This window comes from Nothoprocta perdicaria, unplaced genomic scaffold (genome assembly GCF_003342845.1).
Source record: "Nothoprocta perdicaria isolate Ctin4 unplaced genomic scaffold, notPer1 scaffold_275, whole genome shotgun sequence".
NCBI lineage: Eukaryota > Metazoa > Chordata > Aves > Tinamiformes > Tinamidae > Nothoprocta > Nothoprocta perdicaria.
Window position 1 is genome coordinate 18,622 of NW_020455505.1, and position 27,344 is coordinate 45,965.

General features: G+C 62.2%; 4 protein-coding genes across 5 annotated transcripts; 3 read left to right on the forward strand and 1 right to left on the reverse strand.

Annotated features, from left to right (window-relative positions):
- Window positions 1-778: 778 nt before the first annotated feature.
- Window positions 779-10,282, forward strand: USP2 (ubiquitin specific peptidase 2). 2 transcript variants are annotated; one of them, XM_026041014.1, is made up of 12 exons: window positions 779-1,501; window positions 7,775-7,825; window positions 8,041-8,164; window positions 8,309-8,420; window positions 8,503-8,613; window positions 8,749-8,813; window positions 8,923-9,026; window positions 9,100-9,180; window positions 9,323-9,401; window positions 9,514-9,621; window positions 9,864-9,984; window positions 10,133-10,282. In XM_026041014.1, the coding sequence occupies exons 1-12, from the start codon at window positions 779-781 to the stop codon at window positions 10,218-10,220; spliced, it is 1,767 nt and encodes a 588-aa protein (XP_025896799.1). In that variant the 3' UTR covers window positions 10,221-10,282. The 2 variants fall into 2 exon arrangements, with proteins under 2 accessions (XP_025896799.1, XP_025896800.1); XM_026041015.1 differs by lacking the exon at window positions 779-1,501 and adding an exon at window positions 5,326-5,528.
- A 1,994-nt stretch (window positions 10,283-12,276) lies between these two features.
- Window positions 12,277-15,897, forward strand: MFRP (membrane frizzled-related protein). Its single transcript, XM_026041021.1, has 14 exons — window positions 12,277-12,330; window positions 12,408-12,513; window positions 12,738-12,854; window positions 13,147-13,308; window positions 13,391-13,634; window positions 13,711-13,841; window positions 13,929-14,054; window positions 14,122-14,130; window positions 14,192-14,268; window positions 14,407-14,555; window positions 14,671-14,801; window positions 15,147-15,281; window positions 15,477-15,604; window positions 15,673-15,897. Exons 1-14 carry the CDS (start codon window positions 12,277-12,279, stop codon window positions 15,895-15,897), a joined length of 1,794 nt encoding a protein of 597 aa, XP_025896806.1.
- A 1,609-nt stretch (window positions 15,898-17,506) lies between these two features.
- Window positions 17,507-19,735, forward strand: C1QTNF5 (C1q and TNF related 5). The gene is made up of 3 exons (XM_026041036.1): window positions 17,507-17,546; window positions 18,441-18,673; window positions 19,147-19,735. The coding sequence occupies exons 2-3, from the start codon at window positions 18,448-18,450 to the stop codon at window positions 19,662-19,664; spliced, it is 744 nt and encodes a 247-aa protein (XP_025896821.1). The 5' UTR covers window positions 17,507-17,546; window positions 18,441-18,447; the 3' UTR covers window positions 19,665-19,735.
- Window positions 19,736-24,454: 4,719 nt separating this feature from the next.
- Window positions 24,455-26,656, reverse strand: RNF26 (ring finger protein 26). Its single transcript, XM_026041047.1, has one exon. The coding sequence runs from the start codon at window positions 26,636-26,638 to the stop codon at window positions 25,226-25,228; it is 1,413 nt and encodes a 470-aa protein (XP_025896832.1). The 5' UTR covers window positions 26,639-26,656; the 3' UTR covers window positions 24,455-25,225.
- Window positions 26,657-27,344: the final 688 nt, after the last annotated feature.

Sequence of the window (27,344 nt, forward strand, 5' to 3'; positions counted from 1 at the left end):
CAGCCCGGCACTAGCAGCGCTGCCGCACGCCCCCACCGGTGCCAGGGACAGGTAGGGGCCTGGCCACCCACCCCTGCTCTGAGAGACAAACATTCCCACCGGCTCCAGAGAGCCCGTGTTTGCAGCCTCTGGCGTTGTCCCGGCTTGGCTGTGTGCCTCCACGTATCTCCATGCATCGGGCTGCTGCATGGAGCCCTTCTTTCCTTCTGGCTGTAGGCATTGGTGCATTTGTGGGGTGTACCCTGGGCAAGGGGGCTTCCTGCCCCGTCTGTTCCACGTTTGCAGAGCTCTGACTCCACGTTTGCTCCGTGTTTGGACCTCTATCCCTGCTTCCTCCCTTTTTTCTTTTTTCCTTCTCCTGCACCTTAGGACAGTGTCCTGCCGGATCCTGTGGGGGTCAGAGTCAGGCCCTCACCTGCTCTCACAGGCTACCACAGCCACACGGGCTTGTGTGCGCCTGAATTATTGGCAGGAGTCAGCAGCACATCTGCTGGGGACACGAGCTGGGCCCTGGGCAGGGGCACCCCCTGTCACCCACATGCAGCCGCCAGACCCTGATGTGGGTCATGGTTGCAGGGCAGCCTGGAGATGCTGTGGGGAGTGGGGATGAAGAGCAAGGTCTCCTGCGAGTCCTGGCATGGCTGGTATTGCCGTGGGAGCCCCGGTTGTGCTCCCTGTGCTCCCAGGGTGGGAGCCAGCAAGCACTTCAGTGCTGACCCCCAGCTCTTGCCTTTCAGCCGATGCCTCCAGAGGAGCCCGCTGAGCCCCGGTCTGCACCATGTCCCAGCTCTCATCCACACTGAAGCGCTACGTCGACTCATCCCGCTATGCCGAGACCGCCTACAGCAGGGCACCTGCCGGCTACAGCTCCTACTCCTCTTCCTATGGCTCCACTCTGGCCACGTCCTACATGGACAGGGACAAGATGGGCTTCAAAACCAGCCCCGCCAGCGGCTACCTGGCCTCCCCCCGCTACCGTCACACCGGGCTGTCCCCCACCAGCAGCTATGAGTCCGGACGTCTCTCCTTCTACCCCGACTCTGGCATCCGCTTGAGCCCCGCGTACGCCCGCAGCCAGTCCCGGACGGCCGGTGGCGGGGGGCTGAGCGGCGGGGGCACCTGCTATGCCTTCGCGGGGCCCCCCGCCAGCACCCCGAGCTACACGGCCCCCCTCAGCCGCCGCAAATCCAGCAGCCACTCGGACCTGGCGCGGGAGTTTTCGGGGCTGCACACCTCGGACAGTGGCTACACACCAGCCCCGGGGCCCCTGGCCACCCGCACCCACCAGGAGCTCGGCACCCTCTACCAGGCCGCCGTGCGCTCGGACTACGTTCGCGACTACCTGGACACCTACGGCAGGAAGAGCAGTCACAGCGGCCTCCCCGCCAGCCCCACGCGGGGCATCCCTGGCTCTGACATGCCTTCCTCGTCCCCTCGCTGTACCGGGCAGCCCTGCGAGAGGAGCGACAGCGGAAACAGCGCGACAGCCTGGGACGCCTCGGTACGTGGTGCCGGGGGGGAGTAGGGGGGCACGCTGGGGTCGGCAGTCCATGTTGGTGCGTGCTGAAGCTCCATAGTCCATGCATGCACATCCCAGGGGTCTCCCCACGCTGTTCCGTGCTTCCATCCGTGCGTGTGGCCTCCAGCAGCTGCCAGGCAGGCTGGGCTGGTGTTGCCTGCAAAGGGCCCTGGGTGCCAGGTGCTTGGCCGTGTGCAGGCACCAGAGCAGCTCCTCCACAGCTGTGAGGCTCGCCGCAGTGTCGTGAGTGGCAGCGAGGCATTCGGTGCCTCAGGTATAAAGGCACACTGTGCCATCCCCAGAGCCCCAGCCCAGGCTGGGCACCAGCGTCACACTCACAGCCTGTCTCGGGAGCAAGCTGGTAATTTTCCACTCACATTTCCTTCCAAGATCCACTCAGGCCCTGTAGGTGCCGTGTTCCTCTCTCTTCCCAATCCACCTTTCTTCACTCCACAGCAGAGAGTGGTCCCCTGCTGCTCCATCCCACATTCACCAGCTCACCAGGGTGATGGTAGCCTGGGGTTGCTATTCCCAGGGGGAAGGACAGGAGGTTCTTCCCATGCCAAGGGGAAAGTGGCCCTGAGAGAGCTGAGCTAGTGCTTCTGCATCCCTGCCAGTGCCAAGAGGATGGGGAAAAGGCCATGGAAGGGCAAAGGTCATGGAAGCAACCTCCAGGCTGCTGCCAGTCCCCCTTTGTGCAGCTTCTACCCTGGCATCCTGATCTGCAGGGGAAGAGCTGCCACCTGCCCTCCCAGAGCTGCTTGTTCAACTCCCATGCTCTCTGACCCAGGGAGGTTAGGTACCCGTGTGGGTTGTGCAGGCCCTGGAGACAGGCAGAGGCAGCACAAGCGGGTGCAGCGCCTCTGTGCCTGGCGCCTGGGTGCAATGCATCTGCAAACCTGGTGGTGAGCAGGGACAGCTGCAACTGGGACCCCTGGGGGCGGCAGGGGGCTGCGCTAGCCCAAACCACAGTCTTGGGGGTGCGAATGCACCCAGAGGTCTCCTGCCAGGGCTACAGGGCGTCAGGCAGGCGAGGAGGCTGTGACAGTGACGCCGGCCTAGGTTCCCCGGGGGCTTTTAATGGTCTCACCTGCTATTTTCCACTTGGACGCCCCTCCCACCCCCACTTTGTCCCTTGGCTTTTCCAAGCCGGGAAGCAAGCGGAGCCAATTGTAAAACAGGCTGCAGGCACCCGCAGTCTTCATGCCAGGTGCCGGAAACCAGCCGGGGGGTGGGAGCGGAGTGCGTGCTACAGCCTCAGCACTGCCTCCGGTTCTGCCCCATTACCCAGGCACTGGGGCAGGGCCGGCGGCACTCGCTGCTGCTGGGAGCAGGGCATTGCCAGAGCCAGAGGTGCTCCGTCTTGACAGCCTTGGCACAAGAGGTGGGCGAGATGAGGGGGCTCGTACCTGGGAGGGGAGGATGCCTGCTTCTGCTCCATCACTCCGTGCCTCGGTTTACCCGCCTGCAGGGTGCCAGAGGTGCCATTATGAGCGGCGGTGCCTGTCGAGCGTCTGTGTGCACCCACGAAGGGCAGAACCGGAGATGTGCCGCCCCATTAACCGCCCTAGGTGAACATAGGGTCAGAAGGCCAGAGCCACCCGCGAGAGCACCCGCAGCTCTCTGCACTGCCGTCCTGAGCAGCTGACGGCTCTGGCCTGCAGCCAGTCCCTGCCCTGCCTCTGCAGTGCCCGTCGGGCTTGTGGCAACCTTTTCGCCATGGCAGAAGGTCACTGCTGTGGCGGGGACACCTGAGGACAGGTAGATGGCTCTGAGAAAGGCCAGCCAGCACTGGCTCCCCTTGCCTCTCCAGCCTTGTCCCGAGAGCTTACGTTTCACTTTTGCCAGAGGGAAATTTGGTCCCAGATGCTTGCTGCTTGCAGACCAGGAGGTTAATCTTGGGATGCTCTGCATGCCGCGCTGCCTCCTTCCCCACTTTCACCATGAAGCCGGCTCAGGCAGTGCAGCGTATCCCCTGGGAAGAGGGTTGCTCCATGTACGGCTCAGGCAGGCCAGCCGCTGGGGCAGATGCCACCTTGGAGGCCACCCACCCACTGAGCTGCGAGGATGGCAGCAAGAGCGCTGTCCAGGGACGTGCAGTGCTCTGCACGCTGCGTGCTGTGCAATGGCCTCTGTGTGCACCACGGGCATGCATGTACAGGGGGCTGCGCCTTGTCCCCCTGGCCTGTGGCACCCCGAGGGGTTGTGTGAGCGCACTGTGGGGCACCTGTGCAGCCGGTGGGGTGTGGACCCCCGTGTGCACGCCGTGTCCCAGTGTGTGTACAGTGTACACACCACAGGGTGTGTATATATATACACACGCGTGCGCGCACACGCAAGCTGGGATTACGACAACTGTCCTGTTGTGATGCAAAAAGCCCCAGCCTTGCAGATGAATAGCGCTGCAAGATGCCTCCTTGGATATTTTTATTGGTGCCAAAAATAGCCTCCCTCCCCTCCCCTCGCCATAGTCAGCCCCTCTGCCGGCTGTGCTGGAGCTCGTATCACGGACAAGAGAGGCTGCAGCAGCAGCAATTAGGATTCAAACAGCAGCCACCGACTCCCGCTTGGGGAGGAGGGTGATGGGGAGCAGAGCAGCCTCCGCTCAGGTCCCACTTTGCCCCACAACTCTGGCTGTCCTCCCTGCCTTGGCTGCCTGTGGAAATTTCCCAGAGCGGGCAGTGAAGACACCTGGGCACACGCAAGCAGCCGCAAGGTTCAGGCAGCATTCGCCCGGCTGCGGTCAGAGGGGTGACGTGCAAGGAGACGCAAGGCTGGGATGCAGGACACCTGGGCTCTCTGCCAGCCTCTGCACGTGCACTTGCTGCAGGAGCCGAGCCTGAGCCCAGCCAGTGCTGTGCCTCAGTTTCCCCCATGGAAAGGGGTCACACTATGTCACCTTTAGGGAAGCTTTGCCCAAGCATGTGAAACTTGACACTGAGATGCTCTCTGAGTGCATCACATCTCCTGTGAGACTGTGCTGACTGCTGGTGCTCAGTTTCCCCCAAAATGGCCCTATCCAGGGCACAAGAGGTTGTTCCTAGCAGGAAACCATGCATCCATGAGCCAGCAGCACCTCCCTGGTTCCAGGCACCCTGTGTCCCCACGCACTGGGCATCACGTCTGTGTTTAGGGACTCGGCATACCCAGGCAGACATGTGCTCAGCCGAGCACCTGCGTGACTCTCAAATTGGTATCATGCTTGCAGAGCCACCAGGTGCTGGGGAGCACGTCCCCAAACACAGGAACAGGGGGTGCCAATGCAGGTGGATGGAGGATGCCCCCCCTTGGGATAAAAAGCCTCTTGCCCCACTGATGTTGGTGCCAAGGGCTGTGCAGAAGGAGACCAGTGAGCAGGGAATATCACTCTCGGGAGCTCCTGTCCCCACCGCTCTGCAGAGGGTGAGAGGAGGAGAGAACTGCAGCAGGATGCTGCGTGCACTCGTGCCGAACGCACCACAGACCCCGCATAGCCCCTGAGCCCCGTCACCACCGCGTACTTGGCCACCCAGGAGCAGGGAGCCATGGGCACAGCCGCCCCTCGCGGGCCCCCCTCGCTTCCCGGCTTCCCTGTACCACGCGGTGCCGGCAGGGGCTGGCCGTCACGGAGCCCTGCTCGCGCCTCTCCACCCATTTGATGTCAGAGCCGCTCAGGTGCCGTCAGCCCCAGTGCCGGCATCGCGCTCGCCCAGGCACGGCAGCACCGGCAGGGCCAGGCCCCCAAGCTCCTGCCCCCAGCTGCGGCCCAACTGCACTGAGGGGTCCCCAGCTGCACCCCCGCCGGCTGCATCCCCCCCACCAGCTGCATCCACCGCGGCTGCACCGGCCCTCGCCGGCTCCTCTTGCCTGACCAGCTGCCGGGGGCATCATGAGGGACTCCTACACAGTGACGCTGCCCGAGGAGCCCCCGGCGCTCCCCGACCTTCACAAGGACCTGCGCCCCCGCACCTCAATGCCAGGCTCCTTGCTGGTCTCCACCTTCGTTGGGCTGGTCCTCAACAAGACCAAGGTAGGAGCCCTGCGAGCCCCTGACGAGCGACCCCCCCTCACCCCAGCCCTGACCCCAGATGGGGCATGGGGCTCGGAAGGAGGCTGCCCCTGCCCATGCCAGGCAGGATGGGGTGCCCCACAGCCCCAGCTCCTCCTCTGGGATCCCCCATGCTCCAGGATAGGATGCTGGGTGGGCATCCGTCCTTGCTTGTCCTGGGGCGGGGGCATCCCAGTGCAATGTCCAGGGGAGCAACAGGCAAGGGAAGCAAGGGAGCGCACACCCCATGGAGCAGGGACACACTCTGGCCAGGGTCCTGCCGTGTGTGCAGCTCTGGTGCCCAGGGAGCCCCCAGGGAAGACAGGCACAGCCAAGGGCTGGAGCGGAGGTGAAGGGAGCAGGGACAATTGGGTGCCAGGTGCTCAGGCAACTTGGCCCCAGTCTTCCCCCTGCAGTGACCTTGGCCAAATCCCTGTGCTCTGGCATTCTGCCCATTGCAAGAAGGACACTCGCGGACAAAGTTGCCCCTCTGCCCAGTGTCCTCAGAATGGGTGCAGAGTGTTCACGGCAAGTCTCCCCCCAGCAGAGACAAGAAGAAGGGCCGGGGGGCAGACAGAGGAGGATCCCAGCAGTTATGTAAGCCTGGCAGCTCTGGCTCTCCCATTCCAGCATGAATGAGCACTTGCACGTGGGAACCCTGACAGCAGGACCATCCGATTCCTGCCCCCAAGCCCTGTCTCCCGTCCCCTCTGCAGCACAGCCTCAGGGACTGCCCAGCCACCGCCGCGTGAGCTTGCTCTTCTTCGCCGCCTCTGAGCAGCGCCGTGTCCTAGATAAAGCCCCGGACGAGCGAGAGGGATTAGCTGGAGTTGAGTCACTGAGGAGAGGGAAAACATGGGGGAAATAAGATCTAGGTAGAGGCACCACAAGGTGCCTCGAGGTGTGTGCACCTAGGCTCTGTCTAGGGGGACACGGGAAGGTGGCACTGGAGGAGAGCGGGGTACATGGACATGGCAGCAGGCACTCTGGCAGAACGCTCTTCACTGCCCGGATGAGATGACCGTACGAGCCATGTCACATCCCGGACAGCTCCTGGGAGCTGATTCCCAGTCTGACTCTGCAGCTACCTCCAAGTCCAGGGATCAGGAGGGATGCTTGATGCTTTCTGCATGGCCCCTCTGGCTCGGCCCAGCAGCCTTGGAGCACCCCTGGAAGCAGCCTGGCCACGCAGGAACATGCTCCCCCATGAGACACTTTGCTTTCCTAGGAAAGCTGCAAGCCCCCATTCAGGGCCGCGGGGGTCCCTGCTGCATCCCAATCCCCCCGCCGGCGGGTGATGACTGCGCCGTCGCTAAGGAGCGCGTGTAACCGAATCTGGGTTATTTTGGGCTGCTGTCAGGGCTGGGTGCTCAGCACCTCCCACACACACACACACCAGCTGCTGCTATTTCGGAGCTGCCGGTCCCCCATCCCTCTTCTCCTTCTCCTCCTCCTGCCTGGGGCTGGCAGCCAGGGTGTTGAAACTTGGTCAAGCTCGGTGGCCCCGTCATCACTTTGACCCTGCAAGCCAAGTTGGCCCCCAACATCCTGCTCATGGCTGTGGGGAAGCTTGTCCCACTGCTGCCCTCCACATGGGGCTCATAGGCAGATCCAGGCGCCTACATTCCTGCCGCACCAACTAGGAAGGAATTTGCAACACTGAGGCCTCCCCAAAACACCAGCAGTGCTCTTGCAGCCTCCAGCAAGAAGTGCCGGGCACACACAGCTGCCCAGGTCCATCTCTGCATGGGGCACAGGCCAGTCCGGGTTGGGGCACAGCCCGAGGACACCAAGGTGCCTCCATCGTGCATGCATAGTCCAGCCAGGCAGCACTGCGGGGAGCAGGGCCCAGAGCATGCCAGCGTGGGCCAGCTGCCATGAGGCTCCACTTCCACTTTCTCTGGTGGACTTTACCCCACAAAAGAAAAAAAAAGGCCATGCCGAAGTCCAGGCTGCATTTGTGCCCAGTGAATGCGGGCAAGGCACTGTGCACGTCCTGCCGGCACCGGCCGCAGTGCGTGGCAAGGGGCAGCATTGCAGCTGTGCGGGAAGGACTTTGAGCCCTATGCACTGTCCGGGGAGCTGAGAAGCCCCAAACTGGCTATTGGGACGGGGCTGTCCAGCAACGTCTGCACGCTCACCCAGGCTCCGTGGTGCAGTGGGGCTGGCAGGAGACACTGTGCATGCGGGCCAGAGCCCCTCTCACCCCCCACTCCCTCTCTCTGCAGAACTCCAAGGTGGTGCAGGGGCTGACCGGCCTGCGCAACCTCGGCAACACGGTGAGTACTGGCCCCGGGCACACTCTGCTCGGCAGGTGCGTGAAGCCGCTGCCCTGGCCCCTGCTCGCTGCAGCGAGGCAGCTGCACCCGTGCAGGGAATTGGACTCCTCACGCCATCCCTGTGCCCTGCCCGCCCACCCCGGCATCCCCCCCGCCCGCCACCACCTGCCTCCCGCTGCCTCCGTTGCCATGGTTTTCCTCTCTGCCTCCCCCAGTGCTTCATGAACTCCATCCTGCAGTGCCTGAGCAACACCAAGGAGCTGCGGGATTACTGCCTGCAGAACCAGTACCTGCGGGACCTCAACAACAGCAGCCGCATGCGCACCGCACTCATGTCCGGTGAGCACCATGCCATGGGTCCTGCTGCCCTCCTTATGTGCCCTGGGGATCCCCATCCCTCTCGCTTGCCCTCAGCAGCTGTGGGCAGTGTTGTGCTGCGTTCCCTGATCTGGTCATCCTGCTAAGAGACCCCTCTGCCTGCAGAGTTTGCCAAGCTGATCCAGCTGCTCTGGACCTCATCTCCCAACGACTCTGTGAGCCCCTCTGAGTTCAAGACACAGATCCAGCGATACGCTCCCCGCTTTGTTGGATACAAGTAAGGGGATTCTGGCGGTACTGGCAGGGCAGGGGCCAAACCGCGCACGGCTGCTCACTGCCATGCCCCGTGTCTCCTGCAGCCAGCAGGATGCCCAGGAGTTCCTGCGCTTCCTCCTGGATGGGCTGCACAGCGAGGTGAACCGCGTGCTTGTGCGCCCACGGGCCACTACGGACACCCTGGACCACCTCCCGTAAGTGGCAGGCTGGTAGTGGGTTGGGAGGCAGACACCGGTCATCCCCATGGATAAAGGCACCACACTGTCAGTAAGGTGGGACCTAGGACTGCGATGGGACTCCTCACCCCTCTGTCTCCCCATCTCCCCCAGGGATGATGAGAAGAGTCGGCAGATGTGGAGGAGATACCAGGAGAGAGAGGACAGCCGGATTGGGGGTGAGTGCCAGACCTGGGAAGGGAAGTGGAGCTGTGAGGAGGAAGCACAGGGCGGGCAGGGGACCGCAGTGGGAACTGGGGGTGTCTCATCCCTCCTGGTCCCCCCTAGACCTCTTTGTCGGGCAGCTGAAGAGCTCGCTGACCTGCGGTGAATGTGGCTACTGCTCCACGGCCTTTGACCCCTTCTGGGACCTGTCCCTACCCATCCCCAAGGTAGGATGGCCCCAGCCCCACGTGTGTCCCTACTGTCCCCCACATGTCCTGACCCAGCTCTGTGCTCCCACAGAAGGGCTACGGTGAGGTGACCCTCATGGACTGCCTACGACTCTTCACCAAAGAGGATGTCCTAGATGGAGACGAGAAACCGGTACGGGCTACAGGGATGGGAGCCCTTGCCTTGGACTCAGCTGGGCCCATTCCCCTTGGTTCCACATACCAGGGCTCTAGTCTCAGTGTCCTGCATGGCTCGTTGTTCCCAGGCCCCTGCTCATGTGGTTTATCTCCTTCAGACATGTTGTCGCTGCAAAGCCAGGACAAGGTGCACAAAGAAATTCAGCATCCAGAAGTTCCCCAAGATCCTGGTGCTTCGTATCCTTCAGACTAGGGCACGGGGCCAGGGCTGGTGGTACTGGTGTCAAGGTGGAGGTCTGAATGCTCCTGGTCCCCTTTGCTGCCTGGTTCCTTGACACCTATCCTGCAGACCTGAAGCGTTTCTCCGAGGCCAGGATACGGACGAGCAAGCTCACCACCTTCGTCAACTTCCAGCTGAAGGACCTGGACCTCCGGGAGTTCGCCTCGCAGAGCTGCAGTGAGTGCTGGGCCTGCATGGCTCTGGGATGGGGTCCCTCACACCCACCCATGACCCTGCAAACAGGAGAGAACATGTCTTAGCACGAGATGCTCGTGTGCTGATCCCCTGGGGATCCCCATCAGCACATGGTGGGGAGAGGGGACATGATGTGAGGAATGGCCAGGGTTTTTCCTGGATCCCACAGAGGAAGACATAGGGGAAATACCATTACCACTGAGTGCCCCCCTTGTACCCCGCAGACCACGCTGTTTACAACCTCTACGCTGTCTCCAACCACTCCGGCACCACCATGGGAGGACACTACACCGCCTACTGCAAGAGCCCCGTCTCCAGCGAGTGGCACAGCTTCAATGACTCCCGGTGAGGCCATGGAGGTGACAGGGAGGGTCAAGGGAATGGTGCCGTGGGGCTGGAGAGGGGTGACTCCCCTGCAGCTGGCATCACCCATGTTGGGTGCCCCCATGGCGAGGATGCTCCCCACCACTCACATCTCCCTGCTTCTCCGCAGCGTCACCCCCATGTCGTCCAGTCAAGTCCGCAGCAGTGATGCCTACCTGCTCTTCTATGAGCTGGCCAACCCCTCGTCCCGCATGTAGCCGGCCTGGCCGTCCCAGGGAACCCCCACACCGACCACGGCCATGCGGACAGAGACCCACATGGCGATGGTTGAGAAGCGGAGCCCCAGGGACAAGGACTCTGACACTGAACTGAGGAGAGCAGCCTGTGGCAGGGCAGGGCCCAGGCATCTCAGGCATCTCCTGGTCACTGGCATTTGATTCTCCCTTTGGGGTTGGTTTTCTTTCTTTCTTTCTTTCTCCTTTTTCTTTTTCTCTGCGTGTAATAAAAGCACTGAGCAGGGGACTTGGCAGGCACGGGGCCACCTGCCCCACTGACTTGGCTTGGACTGCTGCTCCCACCGGGAGAGCTGGGGACCCAGGAGCACCTCCTTTGCTCCCCTTCAGCTTGGTCATCCCAGATGAATCACAAGCTGCTGCCAGCACTTCCAGACCACTTGGCGAAGAAACCCAGCCTCCGTCCTGGGGTGCATGGCCCCAACAGCTGCCCTCCTGGCACCCCTTGAAGCTGCCTGGATCTAGGCTGAAAATCTCAGAGAGGAGGAGGAGGGTGAAAAAAAAAAAAAAAAAAAAGAACATTTTGTGGAGTTTATTTGTATTTATAATGGACTTTTCTGACCCCAAGCACCCCCTGCTTCCCAAAACTGGTGCAGGGGCACATTTTGGGTGGGTTTTTCCTGCCTCCTCATATGACGGTGCCTTAAACCATTCAGGGGGTGGGAGGCCATCAGGGCTGCCCAGCTGCGTCCATCCTGGTAGAGGGGATGTAGAAATGGCAGTGGGAACCATCTGCTCCTGGGCTTCCTCCTCCCTGTGGCCACCAGCCTCCTGGATGCCCATCCCCGCCAGCCCCACTGCTCTCTCCTCCAGCTAGCAAATGCCAGTGGCCTTTTTAGCCTTTTCTCTAATTTATTCACCTCCCTGTCCTGCCCTGGCCAAGGCACAGCAGGAGGGGAGGTCACCCAACCCACATTGCCCCACACCAGCCTGCCAAGGGCAGCTCCATCCCACCGAGCTGCCCTCCAAGCCTGGCATGGGGCTCGGATGGAGCGGTGAGCGGTGCCAGCATGGAGCCACGCTGCTGGCAGGCAGGCCGCTTGTTTACTGTGTAAGCAAGGTGGGCAGCGAGCGTCTCGTGCAAGGGACATGCGTGTGGGAATAAATATGAGCTTGTACCAAGACTTGTGTGGATGCATTTGTCTGCAGAACAGCTGCAGGAGGGAAACGGAGGGTTGTCCGAGGCCGGGGAAATAGGGCTTGAGGGGCACACTGTCCCTCGTCTCCATCTGCCCAGGGGCTGTGGAGCCTTCCCTCCACCTCAGCCATCCAGGAGGGCTGGAGGGGCCAGCGCTACCCCAAAGCCCTCAAACTAAGATCCCTTTTTGCCCGCTTAGGGCACCAGGGCTGGGTTCCAAGGCATTAAGGGTGCAGGGGGTATGCAAGTGCCTGGGCACACACGCCCTGTGCTGAGAGGGACCAGGGACATGGGGGCAAGACCAGCCCCTGTTCCCCCGGCCTCTGGGGAGCCTGGGGGCACCAAGCAAATCCACATTCTCTTCACAGCCACTGCTTTCCTGGCCCCTGGGTTTCTGCTTCTGCAAGGCCACCTTGCAAACGTCATGCAGAGGGGTTTGCCGGGCCTCTGCAGCCCCCCACGCCCCTGCCAGACCCCTGCCCCACAAAGTGCCCCATAGGACTCCTAGCACTACGCCTTCCCCTTTAAGACGCTGGCTCTCTGTGCCAGGGTCGGACCTCGGCATCCTCAGCTGAGTCGGATTAAGCGGGGGATGAGGGAAGGGGCCGGCGGAGGGGCCCTCTGGAGCTGTTCTCTTCCCACAGGGTTGCTCACAGGCATGGCTGTCAGGTCCCAGCACAGGCAGGTGCCAGGTACGTAGGCACAGCCAGAGCCACCTGCATCCCTCCTTGGGCACAAGGATCTCCAACAGAGCACAGCAGACCACCCCCCAGGACTGATGGCAGCCAGGGAGGAGGGGATGGCAGGACTGGTGGCCGTGCTGGGCAGCAGCTTGCACCGAAAAGGCTTTTAACCAGGTGGCAACGGCACTTGCCTGTGGCCATGAGAGACTTTGAGGAGATCACGCTATGCCCTGAGGCGCTGGACTGCAGCAAGGTAAGGCAGAGGGCAGCCTAACATGGCCACAGTGGGAGTACCCCCCAAATCCCCACAGTGCCATCACTCTTTTGCAGACCGAGTTCTGCAACCCTGTCTTTGAGGGCAAGGAGACTCCAGCAGCATCACCTACTGAGCACCCACCCTGTGGACAAGAGGACTTGCCCCAGAACCACCCTGAGGGTGTGTACGCGCACCCACGTCCATGGTAGCATGGTGCCAGTGGGTCCTGGTGGGGAGAATCGCTCAATGCCAGAACGTGAGGCAGCCTAGGGCCCCTGCACCACCTCGGGGATGGGATGAGTGGCCGTGGCCTTCTTAGCCAGACACACGAGCAGGTGGCAGATCCAGGCCTGGCTAAGTTGCATGCTGCTGTCTGGGCATCCACCTTGCCCACCCTCCTGCAGGCCAGCGGCACTGGGGCCACTACCGATCCGACTGCAGGTTCACCTGGCTCTGCGTGGCACTGATGAGCGCCCTGCTGCTCTTCCTCATTGCCCTTCTGCTGGGCATTGTCATCCACCGTGAGTGCCAGGGTGGCAAGGCCTGTGCCACCGCAGCAGGGATGGGGCAGGTGGGGAGGGATCCAAGGGAGAATGTGGGAAAGGAGAGCTGAGCCAGGGACGGGATGTGTGGCAGCAAGTGCACAACACTGTGGGGTCTCCCAGAATGTACTTGCCATGGGGAGAGGGATCTAGACTCCACATGGGATGCTATGGGCAGTGGCGTAGAATTCCCTGGGCTCCATGCACACAAAGCGGGAGCAGGCAGTGGGGTTTCTAAACCCCATTCCACTGCTCTTCCCCTTTGGAGCAGAGCTCAAGTCCCCACAGCTGCCTGGCTCGCCGGGCGCAGCTTTGCCCGCACACAGCATTGCCAACACCAGCACGGCACCTGCCCGCCAGGACCCTGCAGCCCCCGAAGCTACGGCCACCCCAGCGCAGAGCCAGGCACCCACGGCCGGCACGCCGACGCCGGGTAAGTCACCGGCGCGGGGCAGCAGCCTTGCTTGGGCACCCCAGGGCTGCCGCCCCGCCAGCTGGCTGTGCTGCCTGTGCAGCTTGTGGTGGGACCCTGAGGGGTCCCGAAGGCACCTTCAGCTCGCCCAACTACCCGTCGCCCTACCCACCCAATGCCCTGTGCGTCTGGCACATCGAGGTGGCGCCAGGCCTGGGCATCCAGCTGCGGGTGGAGGCGTTCAGTGTGGAGGGCACCGCGTCCTGCCTCTTTGACCGCCTGGAGCTCTACGAGGAGCCCTCGGCCGATGGTAGTACTGGTGCCCCGGCTCGGGGCGGTATGGCCAGGTAGGCAGAGGATGGCGCAGCAGAGGGGATGGGGGTACCATGGGGGTACCAGCTTCCCCCCGCTCTGCGCAACCAGGTTTTGTGGCACCGTGGCACCACCGACCTTCAACACCGATTCCAACCAGCTGCGGGTCACCTTCGTCTCAGACAGCAGTGTGGGTGCTCCAGGCTTCAGCGCCCACTACCGCGCCGTGGCCCCCAGTGAGAGTGAGTAACCCCATGGGTGCCTGCACGGGGTCCCCCCTCGTGCCCAGGGTGCCGCTGACAGCTTGTCCGCGCGTGTCCCCCCTGCAGAGAGCTGCGCCTGGGATGAGCACTTCTGCGACCGAGGGCTCTGCCTGCAGCCGGGCTTCGTGTGCGACGGCTTCCACGACTGCGCCGACCGCAGTGATGAGGCCAACTGCAGCCTGAAGCACAAGGGTGGGCTGCTCTCGTCCCCTGCGCCCCGGGCCCTGCGAGCATGGCTCAATGGCACAGTGTGGGGAAGTGGGAAGGGGTGAAAGGAAAGGGTGTAGGGGGAGAGAGTGACTCTGTGTGTGTCTGTGTGTCTCCTCTAGAGTGCGGGGGGCCGCTGACTGCCTTGGAGGGACATTTCTCCACCCCTAGCCATCCCCACCCATACCCACACCAGCAGGTGAGAGCAGGGGTGTTGATGCAGGAGGAGGAAGAGGGCAGTGCTGGGAGGAAGGCAGACTCCCACCATGTGGTGGGGGGAGCCAGCGTTGTCCGTGACCTGCTTAATGGGTCTTGCGGGCTGCCTCCTGCCCTGCAGCTCTGTCTCTGGCAGATCTCAGTGCCCCTGGGCCACATCATCGACCTGCACTTCCACAACTTCAGCCTGGAGCCACACGAGGACTGCAGCTTTGACTTTGTGGAGGTGCACGACAGTGCAGGCACTGGGGCCCCCAGCCTCATGGGCAGGTATGGGCACAGCACCAGGGGAGAACTGAAGCACGGGACAGGACGGCAGAGTGGCGATAGCGCCTTTGGGGCTCCACTGGCTGCCCTGACCGTCCCTCACTCCCGTCCTCCACAGGTTCTGTGGCCACCAGTTGCCACCCGTCCTGACCTCCTCACGGCATGTCATGACCGTCCTCTTTGTGGCAGACGAGGGGGTGGCAGATGATGGGTTCTTTGCCACCTATCAAGCCCGCAACGCCACAGAGAGTAGGTAGCCCAGCCAGGAAGCGAGTGGCCTGGAGAGGTTCAGCTGTCTGCATCCTTAATGGCTCTCAGCCTGCACAAAGCCCTGCGCAATATGGTCTAAGCCCAGAGCTCTACCTCGGGTAGAGACCTCCTAAGCAATCTTCTCACCCAAATTACGCTGGTCCTAGCTATGGGGGCACAGGTACCATGACTCTCCTGTCTTGCTGCTTCATCAGACTTGCATACAGGCAGGAACTGTTATCCTCGTGGGAATTTGAGTTCTCCTGAAGGGGTGATTATGGGGAGCGGGTGGCTAGCAGGGGGACAGGCTAACTCTGCTCTCGGCTGGGCCCCCTCTCCTGACAGAGACCTGCAGCCCGGCGGAGTTCTCCTGTGGGAACGGTGAGTGCCGGGCACTGGAGTCCGTGTGTGATGGCTGGCACGACTGCCCTGACGGAACCGATGAGCTGAACTGCACCGGCGTGTCCTATCCAGCCTTTGGTGAGTGCCAGTCCCAAGGAAACTAGTCACCAGTGCACAATGCTCCTCTGCCCCAGGGGTGTCCCTCTGCAGCCCCCATTGCTCCCAGGCTGTTTTGCACCAAATGGGAGTGAACCTGGCCAAGCCCAGGACCTGTGGCACATGCGGTGGGCATCACTCCCCCTGCAAGAAGTGAAGCCCCTCTCGCCCTACCAGAGTCTGTCTGTGAGCCCCTGGAAGTGGAGATGTGCCTGGGCCTGAGCTATAACACCACATCCTTCCCCAACATCTGGCTGGCCATCCCTGACCAGGCGGGAGCTGCTGAGATGCTGCAGGACTACCAGGTGAGGGGGCTGGGGGCCGGGCACGGGGGTCCTGCCACCCCATTGCACTCACAGCCGCTCTTCTGCAGACCCTCATGGAGCTCGCATGCTACCAGCACCTACGCCCCCTCATCTGCAGCCTCTTTGTGCCCAAGTGCACACCGGACGGCGGCGTCCTGCAGCCCTGCCGTGCCGTGTGCTTGTCTGCCGAGCAGCGGTGCCAGCAGTCCCTCGGCCTCCTTGGCATCCTCTGGCCCATCAACTGCAACATCCTGCCCGACTCCAGAGACCCTGTGGAGTGCTTCCAGCCCTGAGGCGCACCGAGGAGGGGAGCGGGACTGAAACAGGGTGCTCAGAGCTGCTCCTGCCCCTGAGAGATCTCCCCTCCTCCTCCAGTTGCAAAGGGGCGGTTGAGCTGCTGGGGTGACACCAGCACAACCCTATGAGCAGCACAGTGCTGCAAAAGTTCTGCTTGTGGTGGGAGATGTGCAGATTAAACAGCAGGAGCAGTTGACAAACACTGTGGGTCCAGCAGTTCCTTTGAGGAGGGTCTGTGTGGGGATCCTGCTTTGGGAAGTGGGGAAAAAGAGACTCTGGCCAAGGCAGGAAGCTAGGACTTGTGTGGGACTCTGGGCAGCAGGAGTGGGGCAGGGAGACAGCCCCCATTGTGGATGGCTATGATGCAGATGGGCCAAGGGTGTTGCCTTGCCCAGAGGGGTGCGTGGGGCTCAGTGCGGGTCTGGATGGTGCCTGGGACATGGTCCCTCCCCAGTGCAGTCTGTGGCGCTGCTGCCGGCTGTGCTGGCACCCGTCAGCCTGGCTGGCCACAGGCCTGGCATTATCCCGTGCCCACAAACCAGCACCCAGCTGGCCAAAAACAACAGCGTCTTCTCACCTTGGGAGAGAGCAGCAGCCGCGGGCATCCGGGGCATCCAGGGCTGCAGACACTGCCACTCGCAGCATGCCAAGCGCCCTGAGCGATGCCGGCGTGGTTCCCACTGCCCTCTGCCTGCCCCCGGGCCCGGACACGTGGAAAAGGCTCCTGCCTGGCTCTGAACAGCTGAACATAATGGGAAAGGGAGTTTGCTCTGTTTGCTACTGCTCTGCCCTGGCAGCTATCACAGCATAGCCATACCTCGAGGTCAGGCACGGAGGGCTCATCCTGCTGCATGTCCTGGCTTCTTCCAGAGCTGATTGCAGGAATGCGGGACTCCTTGGCCACAGGACACTCCCAACTACTCAGCGCCTGACACTGTCCCTTGGACGCACTTGGCACTGGGACAAGTTAAAGGCTGCGAGTGTCTGCAAAAGCGCTACATCAGCCAGCCCTGCTGCATGCCCCACAGCCCCTCTGGGGCTGGGCTTCCTCCTGTCCCGGCCCTGACGCTGCTCCACTTATATCTGCATCCATCTGCTGCTGCCTGGCCCCTTACTGCCTGCTCAGCATCCCAGCCCTGCTCCAGACCCCCCACACCCTCTTCTTGCAGCTCTCAAAGCATGCATTTGCAGGGCTGGAGTTTCCCAAGCTTCTCCTGGAGAGTTGGAGAGCAGCTTGAGAGCTCCCTCCCTCTTATTTCCCTTCCTTCTGCTTCACCCAGTGGCCTCTCTTTTCTTCTTGTTTCCCCTCCCTACATCCTCCTGCCTGGGTGTCCAGATGTGCTTTACGGAGGTGTTTTTCATCCTACAACTTCCCTCCTTCCGATCGACTGTTTGTCTCGCTCTTCCTCCCCCTGCTTACAGCACTTCTGACACCACAGCATTATTTTTCTTTTTTCCCCTTGTCTTGTAGCTTTTGGCTCCCAAGGCCCCTGATTTCCTCTGGAGTTTGGGAGGAGAGACATGAGGAGGAGGGGGGGTGGAGAGGCTGCCTTTCCTAGGGCCTTCGTCAGAGCAAAGCGGTCAGGAAGAGCCCTTCGGAGACGGAGAGGAGTGAGGCGCCGGGAGCAGAGGAACCGGGATCTCGGTGAGTAGGGAGAATCAGCTGCACATCCTGTGTGCCAGGGGCCTGGGGCTGGCCTCAGCTCGGGGGCAGCTGGGGTCCTGGCTCCAGCGCCTGGGCGGAGGAGAGACACTTTTCTCCTCCTTTTCCTCTTTGCTGCAGCCGTCATGTCCAGGAGGGGGAAGAGAGAGGCTCTGCCCGGCCAAGGCCTTAGGGAGGGGGCCATTGCCGTCCCCGGGGCTCGGCTGTCTCTGCACCGGCACCGCTGGGGGCAGCTGTGCAGCACGGTGGTCCCAGCACCGCAGCAGTCCCTGCACGCTGCGGGATGCTCCAACCCCAGGGACACGGCCTGCAGCTGGGTGCAGAGCGGAGGCGCCGGCCGCTGGGCTGCTGCCAAGCACAGGGCCGTGCTGCAGCCCGGCGCTGCCGCCCCGTGGCAAACGCCTCATGCCATGCCTGGCCCTGCATGCAGACAGAGCCTGCTTTGCGGCTCGCAGCTCCCCTTTGCAGTGCAGCAGCCTCATGCGCCCTAGCATGCATGTGTGCACGAGCCGTCCCGTGGCTAGTCCACGGCAGAGAGCCCTTGGGCTGCAGGACAGGCCCATGGGGTGCTGCGTGGCTCAGCAGGTTGCAGGATAGCCTCGCGAGGTGCAGAATGTCCAGGAGGGTTGTGGGATGTGGGATGAAGGCAGGCAAGATGTCCTGAAGGGATGCAAGCACAGGCAGATCCAAAAGACGCTGCAGGAGGTGGAGCCGATGGCACCTAGGCCATGACATGAGGTGCTACTGAAAGGCGGAAAGAAGGAAGGAGTTGTGTGCTGGCGCAGCTGGTGCCCTGTCCCCAGGCACTGCCAGCCACTTTCCCAGGCCTCTTCACAGGGGTCTGCAGAGCTGTTACCCTTTCTGCTCTCTTTCCAGCCCCTCCATGGCCGACAAGATGAAGCAGCTCTTCCTCCTCTACCTCTTTGGGTTCATCGCTCATTCTTCCGAGATTGAAGACAACAAAATCCCCAGGCTCTGCTCGGGACAGCCAGGCATCCCAGGCACCCCAGGCCTGCACGGGGGCCAGGGGCTGCCAGGCAGAGATGGACGAGATGGCCGGGATGGGGCAATGGGGATACCAGGCGAGAAGGGCGAGATGGGCCCTCCTGGTAAGGAAGCGGAGGAAAATTGGGAGGAAAATCCCAGCTTTTAGGCCCTGCTCCCACAAAGTGCACATTTCAAACCACTGCCTCCCTCCAATCCCTGCAGAAATACCCATGGTGGTCTCTGCATTTCTTCCCATTCCTGTCAGCCATTCCTCTTGCCCGGATCTGACTGCACCGCCTGCTCTTTGGGGTTTCCCTCACCTTCCTAGGTCTTTCCTCACCTTGCCATTCCCACCATGGTCCCCAGATAGCATGTGCCCCTGGTTCCCTCCTGCTTTAGCCCCGTTCCCTGGTCATGGTGACATCCACCACCCACCTATCACACTGGTTGGTGATCCCCATCCCTAGTGATGTGGCATAGGGTGCGTGGCACTCAGAGGGCTTCCCCAAATGCTCCCGTACAAGACCAGGGCCGGGTTGGAGGGCACCGCTGGCCACAGCTCAGTGCTGATGCTCTCCCTCTGCTCTGTCTCCAGGCCCCCCTGGCCCCCGCGGGGAGGTGGGCAGCCCCGGTGTGGACGGCCTGCACGGTGAGAAGGGCGCACAGGGCGAGTGTGCAGTGGCCCCTCGATCGGCCTTCAGCGCCAAGCGCTCCGAGTCGCGCAGCCCGCCGCTGGCCGACCAGCCCATCCGCTTCGATGTGGTGCTCATCAATGAGCAGGGCCACTACGACCCCGCCACGGGCAAGTTCACCTGTGAAGTGCCCGGCCTCTACTACTTCGCCGTGCACGCCACCGTGTACCGCGCCAGCCTCCAGTTCGACATTATGAAGAACGGCCAGTCTGTGGCCTCCTTCTTCCAGTACTACGGGAACTGGCCCAAGCCCACATCGCTCTCAGGGGGCACCCTGGTCCGCCTGGAGCCCGAGGACGAGGTGTGGGTGCAGGTGGGTGTCGGGGACTACATCGGCTTCTACGCCAGCGTCAAGACTGACAGCACTTTCACCGGCTTCCTCGTCTACTCCTACTGGCAAAACTCTGCCGTCTTCGCATGAGCCCTTGCTGCGCGCCCCTTCCCTTGCTGTCGTGCTGAAACCAGGGCTCAGCCTCAGCCCGTGTTACAGCAGGGGAGTAGGACCGCAGGGTCCCTGCCCCGGCTCCGCTCGGCCACCCCGCCTCAGGCAGAGATGTGGAGCCCCAGCCGCCCTGGCAGCGGCGGCAGGACAGTCCTTCCAGCAGCGCTGTATCCAAGCAAAGTATTATCTTATCTCGGGGGCCCCACGGCACCCCATAACCTGGATGCCTTATGTTACTCACCATACCCTGCAGCAGCCCCCGTGGTGCCAGACCAGCTGCCCAGACCTTGCTGCCAGCGCGGGGCCCGTCCTGCTGGGCTCTGGCTCAGCCCAGGCTCAGCAGCTCCCGGGGGTCTGGCTCCCTGCCCTCCCACCTCCTTCTCCTTCGGCCCTCAATAAAGGGGTGCTCAGCTGTGCCCGTGCCTGCTGCCTGTGCCTTCCTGTCCCGTGCATGCACCAGTGCAGGGGTGCATGCTCCTCTCAAACCCAGGGCGCTGCTCGGGGTCGCTGCAGCCCCATAGGTGCTCCGGGCTGGGAGCCAGTTTGCGTGGAGGCCCCAAGGACAGGGGCCAGGCCAGGGACTGGGTGTCCTGGGCCACTCGCACAGCCAGAGAGAGGCCACTAGATGGAGGTGTTGGAGTCTCTCGTCAAGGCTCACGCCGCATCCAGGCTCCCCTCCTTGCTGCCTTCCCGGCCAGCGCCTCCATGGGGACATTGGCAAGGCCAAGGCCACGGCTGCCATGGGAAGATGCCACCACGGGGAGGAAGCAGGCATCCCAGCTCCATGAGGACAAAGCCTGTCCTGACAGCCTGATGGGTGCAAGGGGCACATCCCCATGAGGGCCACCCCGCGGGACCTGCCGTGCCAGGGCTCTCCGTGGGGAAAACCAGGGATTTGTGGGGCCCCAGCTTCCTTGCTTACTTCCCAGCCCTGCTCACCAATGTGAATGTCATGACCCAGCTCCGAGAAAGGTCCCTATTTTTAGCAAGGGAATGAAGAGCTTCCTCATTCCTGCCCAAAATAGGTCCCCGTGGAGTTAAGCCAGGGAGGGTCTTTTGGCTGAGGCTCAGCACTGCGGCTGCAGCAGGCCAGGGACGACTGCGCTGCCTGGCCGTGGGGTGGCAGCTGGGCCGGGCTGTCCCCTGCTTTCATGGATGGGCAGACGGCAGCAGGATACTGGCCGTGCTCCTCCAAGGTGAATATGTGCCCCTGGCCCTGCTGCGAGCCCTGGGCAGCAGCTTGTAGCTCTGCACCCCTGCCTGGGGCCAGGACCTGCCCAAATGTTTGCCTGGCTGCAGGGGACGGGGGGGACCCCCGAGGTCACCTGAGGCCAGGGTGAGGACTCGCTGCCGTGGGGGTGTCAGGCAGCAGCCCTGCAGCCTCCCCTTCCCAGCGGCATTGTCGGCAGGATTAGCTTACAGCGGAAGCGTCTGTTTGGGTTGGAGCCGGCCTTTTCTGTAAGCAGAGCCGCCCAGGGGCAAGCACAGCGGCGCAGATGGGCGGCAGGCGCTGTTTATTCTGCGAGGAGGGAAGCGGCGTTTTGGGAGGGAAGCCAGTGAGGTGTGCGGGGGGCTGGGCGCACCGCCGCGCAGGCAGCCCACGGAGCTAATGAGGGAGCCAGGCCGGTGCCGGGAGCAGCCCAAAGGCTCCCCGCGGCTCCTCGGCAGATCGCAGCCTGCTCCTTGCCGTGGCATTAGCTGCTCGCCCTGCCGGGCCCAGCCGCAGCCTGCCGTGCGTCTGCCGTGTCCGCCTGTCCCGCCAGCTCCCCGCTGACAGGCAGGCGATGGCCATTGTCCCTGCACGGCAGCTCATTACGCCGGGCTGACAAAGACATCCCGGCTGCTTCCCGGAGGCCGCGGGGCTCCAGCTGCAGCAGACCACCAGTCGCCGCCAGCCCCATGCTCCTGAAACAGAGCAGCCCAGCAGCAGCAGCCACTTCTCCCTCCTGGCAGCAGGACTGCAGTAGGGCAAGAGCCCCAGCATGGTGCTGGGCTGATATCAGCCAGCTCAGTTCACATGTCCTGGGGCAGATCAGCAGCTTCTACCAGCTGGAGCAGAGGGGCTCCAGCACCATGGAGGGAGGAGGTACCTGCCATGGGGGAAGTAACTGCTGGGAGGACCCTGCTTTCGCTGCACGGACAGTGCCAGGCAGCGCATCTTCTGCAGGAGATGTCTGCATCTTCCCAGCCTCCCAGCAGCCCCTCCTCGCTGTGCTTTTCAGCCAGGACATGAGAGGATCCTAATAAAATTACCTAGTTACCCAACATGACTCGGCAAAGAGGTGATTTGGGGGAAGGATGGGGGTGGGCTCCTGGCCATCTGGGTTGAGAAGCATTTTCCAAGTGATTTGCAAGGATGCTGGGGAAGCAGAGGGTGCTTAATAGCATACAGCAGCCTGCCAAGATTTCAAACCACAGCCAGGAGATAATTCATCCTGCAGCGAATGCACCTGCTCACCTGGAGCCCAGCACAGCTGAGCCCTGTGATGCCTGCTCCACCCCTCCTAGTACTTCAGATGCTGCCCCCTTGTCCTGGGGGAGTGGGGTTTGCCAATACCTTCTGTCCCAGGCAGCAGGGCATCAAGACACTGCAGGCATGTGGGAGATGGGATTATGCTTACCCATATGTGTTCCTGCCAGCCTGGGAAATCTCATCTCTCCTGCTCTCAGTCCCAGGGATTGCCAGCACCAGCCCCGTTTCAGCACAAGGCATTGAGCAGAAAAAAAAAAGAGCCTCTGTTTTTACAAATAGAGGAGTTACTCCACACTCTTCAGCAAGCTGGACTAGGGAGTACAGGTAGGGAGGTTGTGTTGTGCTTATGAATTTGGGTGCAGCTGACTGCACCTGGGAGAAAACAGGAGAGGGCAGAGAGTTCCTTATCAGGGAACAACTGACCAGACAGGGGGAACATACCAAGAAGCAAGATGTCTTATGTGGGCTGAGAAGTCTGTAACTTCTGCGTACCTTAGCCAACAGGGTAAAGGAGAGGGCTACCTCAGTCAGGAAATTAGGATAAAAGGAGGCTGCGCCCTCCTGTAACGTCAGAATCCCACAGGTGTATGCTCTGGTGGTCTCTCCCTTTATTCGAATGAATTTTCAGGACTCCCGTCTCCCTTTTGGACATCTACTTTGTGACAGCGAGATTTCTGCACAGCGCAGACAGCAGTGTGGTAAGCAACGCTCCCTGCCCCCTTGCATGGCATGTTCCCAAGCACCTCCTGCAGGGTAGCAGGGCAAGGGCTGGGGCCTCAGGAGCCCCTCTGGCCCTGGCCGCAGGCAGCGTCTGCACACGCGGATCCCACCCTCGTGGGGCAGCAAGTCCCCTCCCGCACTGCAGCCCGGCTCCGGCTCCCTCACTCGTGCACACAGCAGAGCTTTCTGGGGACGTGGGCAGCACAGGCAGACCCAGGAGTCTGCAGGTTGTGCTGATCTCCCAGCTCCAACCCTTTGCGAGGAAGCGACCGTCTTCATCCGCACACCTGGAGCACAGGGACGAGCAGAGGTGAGACCCCGCAGCACGGGAGAAAACACCTCCCAAGAACGAGGCAGCAGGCACTTTGTGGGAAAGGAGACTTTAATCTGCCCAGTGTCTAGTCCATAGTGCAAAGAGTTAACCTTAAGGCAAAGCTTTCTCTCTCTGTTTATTAACAGCAAACAGACAAGCGTGACTGCTACAATAGAAACAGGGCTTGAGGGGGGAAACTGCAGTCCTGCGAAGGTGTCCTCCCTTTCCCCAAAACGTACACGGGGAGCCCTCTGTTTCAGCATCCACAAGCTGCCCTCTCGACCAAACGCTTCAGCCTGCAGCCAGGAGCACGTCCAGCACTTCCAGGTGTCCCCAAAGGAACTCAGCAGGTAGGGCTCGGCTGCCTGGCTCCTCTTGAGGCAGGACACCTGCACCAGCCAGGACTGGCTGCGGCAGGATCCCCAAGGAAGGTGCCCCCAGGGTTGTGCTCGCTGCTCTGGGGGCTCGGCCATCCCAGCCACAGGAGGAGTTGTTGGGAACAAGATCGTATCTTTTCCTTGTCACAGGTCAGGCCAGCAGTGAAGAGGCATCTCCCACCCTGGCCTGGCCCCGGTGCTGCCTCCTCGTGAACTTGGAGCACTCATCAGTAAACAGGAGCAGTGCGGAACCCGCAGCAGCCGCCTGCAGGCTCTCGGCTTGCGGTCTAAGAGTGGAGCCTCCTTCCAACTGAAATTGGGGCTGGAGCGTGGCTCAGCCCAAGCAGGCAGCTGGGAAAGGGAAAGCTTTTTAGTGCAAGGCCCTCTTGGAGCCCAGTAATTTCCTGGAATGGTGCTGGTTGACTAAGCTGGAATGAGCCACCTCAGCTCACTCCAGCCAGCACGATGGCATGGTTTGACTTATGGGGACATTTTTAAAAGTAAAATTAGTTGCTTTTCATATTTCAGACAGGCAGTAAGACAGAACAACAGTGTAACTTTGCTCCAATCAAGTACAGCTATGGTCCTGGTACTGCTGTGGCTCCACAGCACAGATGTTCTGCACTTGTACTGGGAGCTGGAATGTCTCAGTGGGTTCCCAGGAGGATTGGGACGTCCCCCCTCTCACTCTAGCCAGCCCTGCCCAGGGGGCAGCAAGCTTTGTCAGCCCTAGCCCGGGGAGCGGGCTTTAAAATGGGGATTATCTAGGGAGGATTCTCCAGCGTCAGCTCAGACATGCCCCGCTGCTGCCGAGGTTAGGCTGGGCTGTCTGTACAGCTCTGCAGGAGGAGTAACCCCCAGCCCCACGTGTGAATAACCTGCTATGTGCTTGCTGTTCTAGCAGAGGTGACGCACTGAGCTCTGCAGTCAGGCAGCCTGCGGGGAGACTGCATTCTCTGCAGCTCCTCACTCTCCCAGCACGGGAAAGATCGAACTCAAAGCCATAGCGGCCAGACCAGTGAAGAACAGCTGTGGCCCCGGAAATTCTGTTATTCTCCAGTTGGGAGCCCAGCTCACAGCTTTGGTAGTGAAGCCTACAAACTAGGGTGGACTTATGGCTTCCCTAAGGGTCTCCCAAAAGGGCCACACTTCTCCCTTCCCTGAGAGTTGGTTTAATGGGAAGGGCAGTAGGAATGGAGCCTGCCAAGCAGTTTTCAGGGAGCTCCCAGCCCAACCCTGATAGCAAACCTTCCTTTGCCTTCTGATTCCCAGAAGGGCACAGCTTCTAATCTTTCCATTAGCTTTGGCTAGGAGGAACCACCGCATCTTTCTGATATGGTATCAGCTTTGGATATCGACTTGCTGTAAGCTCAAGGCAACAAGCCATGGAACAGCAAAAGTCAGCGTAAAAAGGTAGCTCTTTTGGCCTGCTGCAGAGATCAGCCATTGTGCTTGTTAGCGACAGTTACAGGCTAGTTACATTACAAGTGTGGTTAACAGATACTCCAGCAGCCTCTTCCCTTCTCTGCACCATCCTTAGCTCTTTGGAAAACTCGAGGCAGTACTGGGAAGGGCGAAACTGCTTCCAGACAAGAGGAAGCAACAGAGATGGTCCTCGACCTTGTGGAAAAAACACTCAAGCCACCTGCTCCTGGGTTCACAAGTACACATTGAGTGTCTGCAGGATCATCTGGCGACACAGAGGGCAGTTGCGCTGGTAGATGGCCTGCTGGAGCAAGACTTCCGTGCACTCCTGGCACAGGCACAGGTGCCTGCAGGGCAGGAGCAGGACTGTCTTGGTTTGATCTTGACAGATGACACATTTCTTACGTTCTTCTTGCTCCTTCAGGAGCACCCAGGGGTCATTGTCCGGAGCAGCCTCACCATCCCCAGCTGCTGCATTCAGCTGCTCTCTCCTCGGAGCTTTTGCCCAGGAGGTGCTTGGTTCTTCCCTGGCTGTATGGAGACGCTGCCCTGTAGCAGCACCTCGATTCAGGGCTGGACGTGCATATGGCCCCTGCTCCGCGTCCAGCTGGTGCCCCTGCTCCGCCGCCACCAGCACGGCCCTGGCAGGAGCTGCCGGTCTCGCGGCAGGCACGGTCGCCCCTCGCGGGCTGCTCTCCCGGCTCATCGTTCTGCCTCCTCTGCTCCAGTTGGACACCTGGAGACTCCAGTCCACCAGCCTGCGCCAGGCCTGCGAGGTCATGAGCATGCCCAGCGTGAGGACCGCCACCTGGTAGAGCCGCCACGCGTCCCTCTGCAGGCGGTGGTAGGGAGGCAGCGTGTTCAGGTACCCAAGCGCGTGGCCTGCCAGTGTCCACAGCAGCCCGGGGTTGAACACAACAGTGCTGACCACAATAATGAGGAGCAGCAAGAGCAAGCCATAGATATTCACAAAGAAGACGCTGATCAAGAGCTTGGTGACGGAGGCCAGGATCTCGACGGCCAGCTGGCAGGGCGACCACAGCAAGATGGACACGGCGATGGCGCTGCTGGAGATGTGCGCGAGGAAAGCGGCCAGCAGGTCGGTGACTCTCAGGAAGGGGCTGACGACCGAATCCCACAGGGCCCCCAGCAGCGTGAAGAGGGTCTGCATGCCGAGGAGGCACATGTTGATGACGCTGTTGACCAGGTAGGCCAGCAGGCTCATGCAGATGGCCAGCGCCTCGCACAGCTGCCTCTGCAGGCTCTGCCCGGAGGCGAGCACGTTGCAGAGCCCGCGCTGCAGCAGCTCCTTGCCCCGCAGCGCCAGGTGGCACAGGAGGTGCCCCAGCACCTTGAGGCCCTCCAGGCTGCAGCGGCAGCCCCACAGCAGCGCCGCGAGGCCGTGCAGGGCGCCCAGCGCCAGGCCGCCCGCCGCCTCGGCCAGCGCCGCCAGGCCCAGCAGCAGCGCGTTCCAGCAGGCGAGCGCGCCGGCCGAGGCGGCGCCGGGCAGGCTGCAGGGCAGCGCGAGCAGCCAGAGCAGCGCGGACACGAGCGAGGACATGAGCAGGAAGTTCACGTCCAGCAGGAAGCCCAGCAGGTCCGCGGCGAGGCGCAGGCCGCGCAGCAGCAGCCACACCAGGTCCATGGCGGGGCGCGACGGGGGAGCGGGGCAGGCGGCTCCGGCGCTCCCGGCGGCGGGCAGCGCAGCGAGGGGAGCCGGGGGTCCCCGAGCGGGGACGGGCGCCCCAGGCCGGGCCCGCGGCCCCTCAGCCGCCGCCTGCTCCGCGCCCCCTGCCGCTGGGCGCCGCCATCTTCCCGACGGCGGTAGCGCGCCGCCGGCCAATCGGCGGCGGCGGGCGCTGCTTCCCGCCTCCCATTGGGCGGTTCGGAGGACGCGGCGGCGGGCGCGGGGGTGTGGCCACGGCGGCAGGGCCTCAGATTTAAAGGGGCCGGGCTAGGGGTCCTGGCGCTGCTGGCGGCGCCACATGTGTAGTGAGTGTGGGACGGTCTCAGCACGGGCGCTGTGCGCGGGAATGGGGGCGCTTGGCTTGGAGGCAGCTGGGACAGGGGTGGGCAAGATGCAGTCCCTGAGTCCCCAGGTGTTGCGTGGCACGGGGAGCAGGTGCAGCCCTGGGGCAGCACCCCGTGCTGGGGCTATGAGCTGAGCCTAGCCAAGGCAGGGGGTCCCCGTCCGCTCAGCAGCTCCCACTTCCCAGCGTCTCCCAGCAGCTGCTGGCCGCGCTGCGGGCTACAGGGCCGGCGCTGGGCTGTCCACGTGCCTCCGCTCCTGCCCTGCGCCCCCGGGAAGCAGTCCAGCCCCGACGCCTTGACGGTGATGACAAGCCCAGGCA

What these genes read in the sequence shown, in the direction of transcription:
- MFRP (XM_026041021.1), top strand. Translation starts at nt 12,277, where the DNA reads ATGAGAGACTTTGAGGAGATCACGCTATGCCCTGAGGCGCTGGACTGC. An exon ending in GGCCGGCACGCCGACGCCGG is followed by an intron (nt 13,309 to 13,390) that starts GTAAGTCACCGG and finishes CTGCCTGTGCAG; the next exon opens with CTTGTGGTGGGACCCTGAGG. An exon ending in AGATGCTGCAGGACTACCAG is followed by an intron (nt 15,605 to 15,672) that starts GTGAGGGGGCTG and finishes GCTCTTCTGCAG; the next exon opens with ACCCTCATGGAGCTCGCATG.
- USP2 (XM_026041014.1), top strand. Translation starts at nt 779, where the DNA reads ATGTCCCAGCTCTCATCCACACTGAAGCGCTACGTCGACTCATCCCGC. An exon ending in CGACAGCCTGGGACGCCTCG is followed by an intron (nt 1,502 to 7,774) that starts GTACGTGGTGCC and finishes CTCTCTCTGCAG; the next exon opens with AACTCCAAGGTGGTGCAGGG. An exon ending in TAGATGGAGACGAGAAACCG is followed by an intron (nt 9,181 to 9,322) that starts GTACGGGCTACA and finishes TATCTCCTTCAG; the next exon opens with ACATGTTGTCGCTGCAAAGC.
- C1QTNF5 (XM_026041036.1), top strand. Translation starts at nt 18,448, where the DNA reads ATGGCCGACAAGATGAAGCAGCTCTTCCTCCTCTACCTCTTTGGGTTC. An exon ending in GGGCGAGATGGGCCCTCCTG is followed by an intron (nt 18,674 to 19,146) that starts GTAAGGAAGCGG and finishes CTCTGTCTCCAG; the next exon opens with GCCCCCCTGGCCCCCGCGGG.
- RNF26 (XM_026041047.1), bottom strand. Translation starts at nt 26,638, where the DNA reads ATGGACCTGGTGTGGCTGCTGCTGCGCGGCCTGCGCCTCGCCGCGGAC.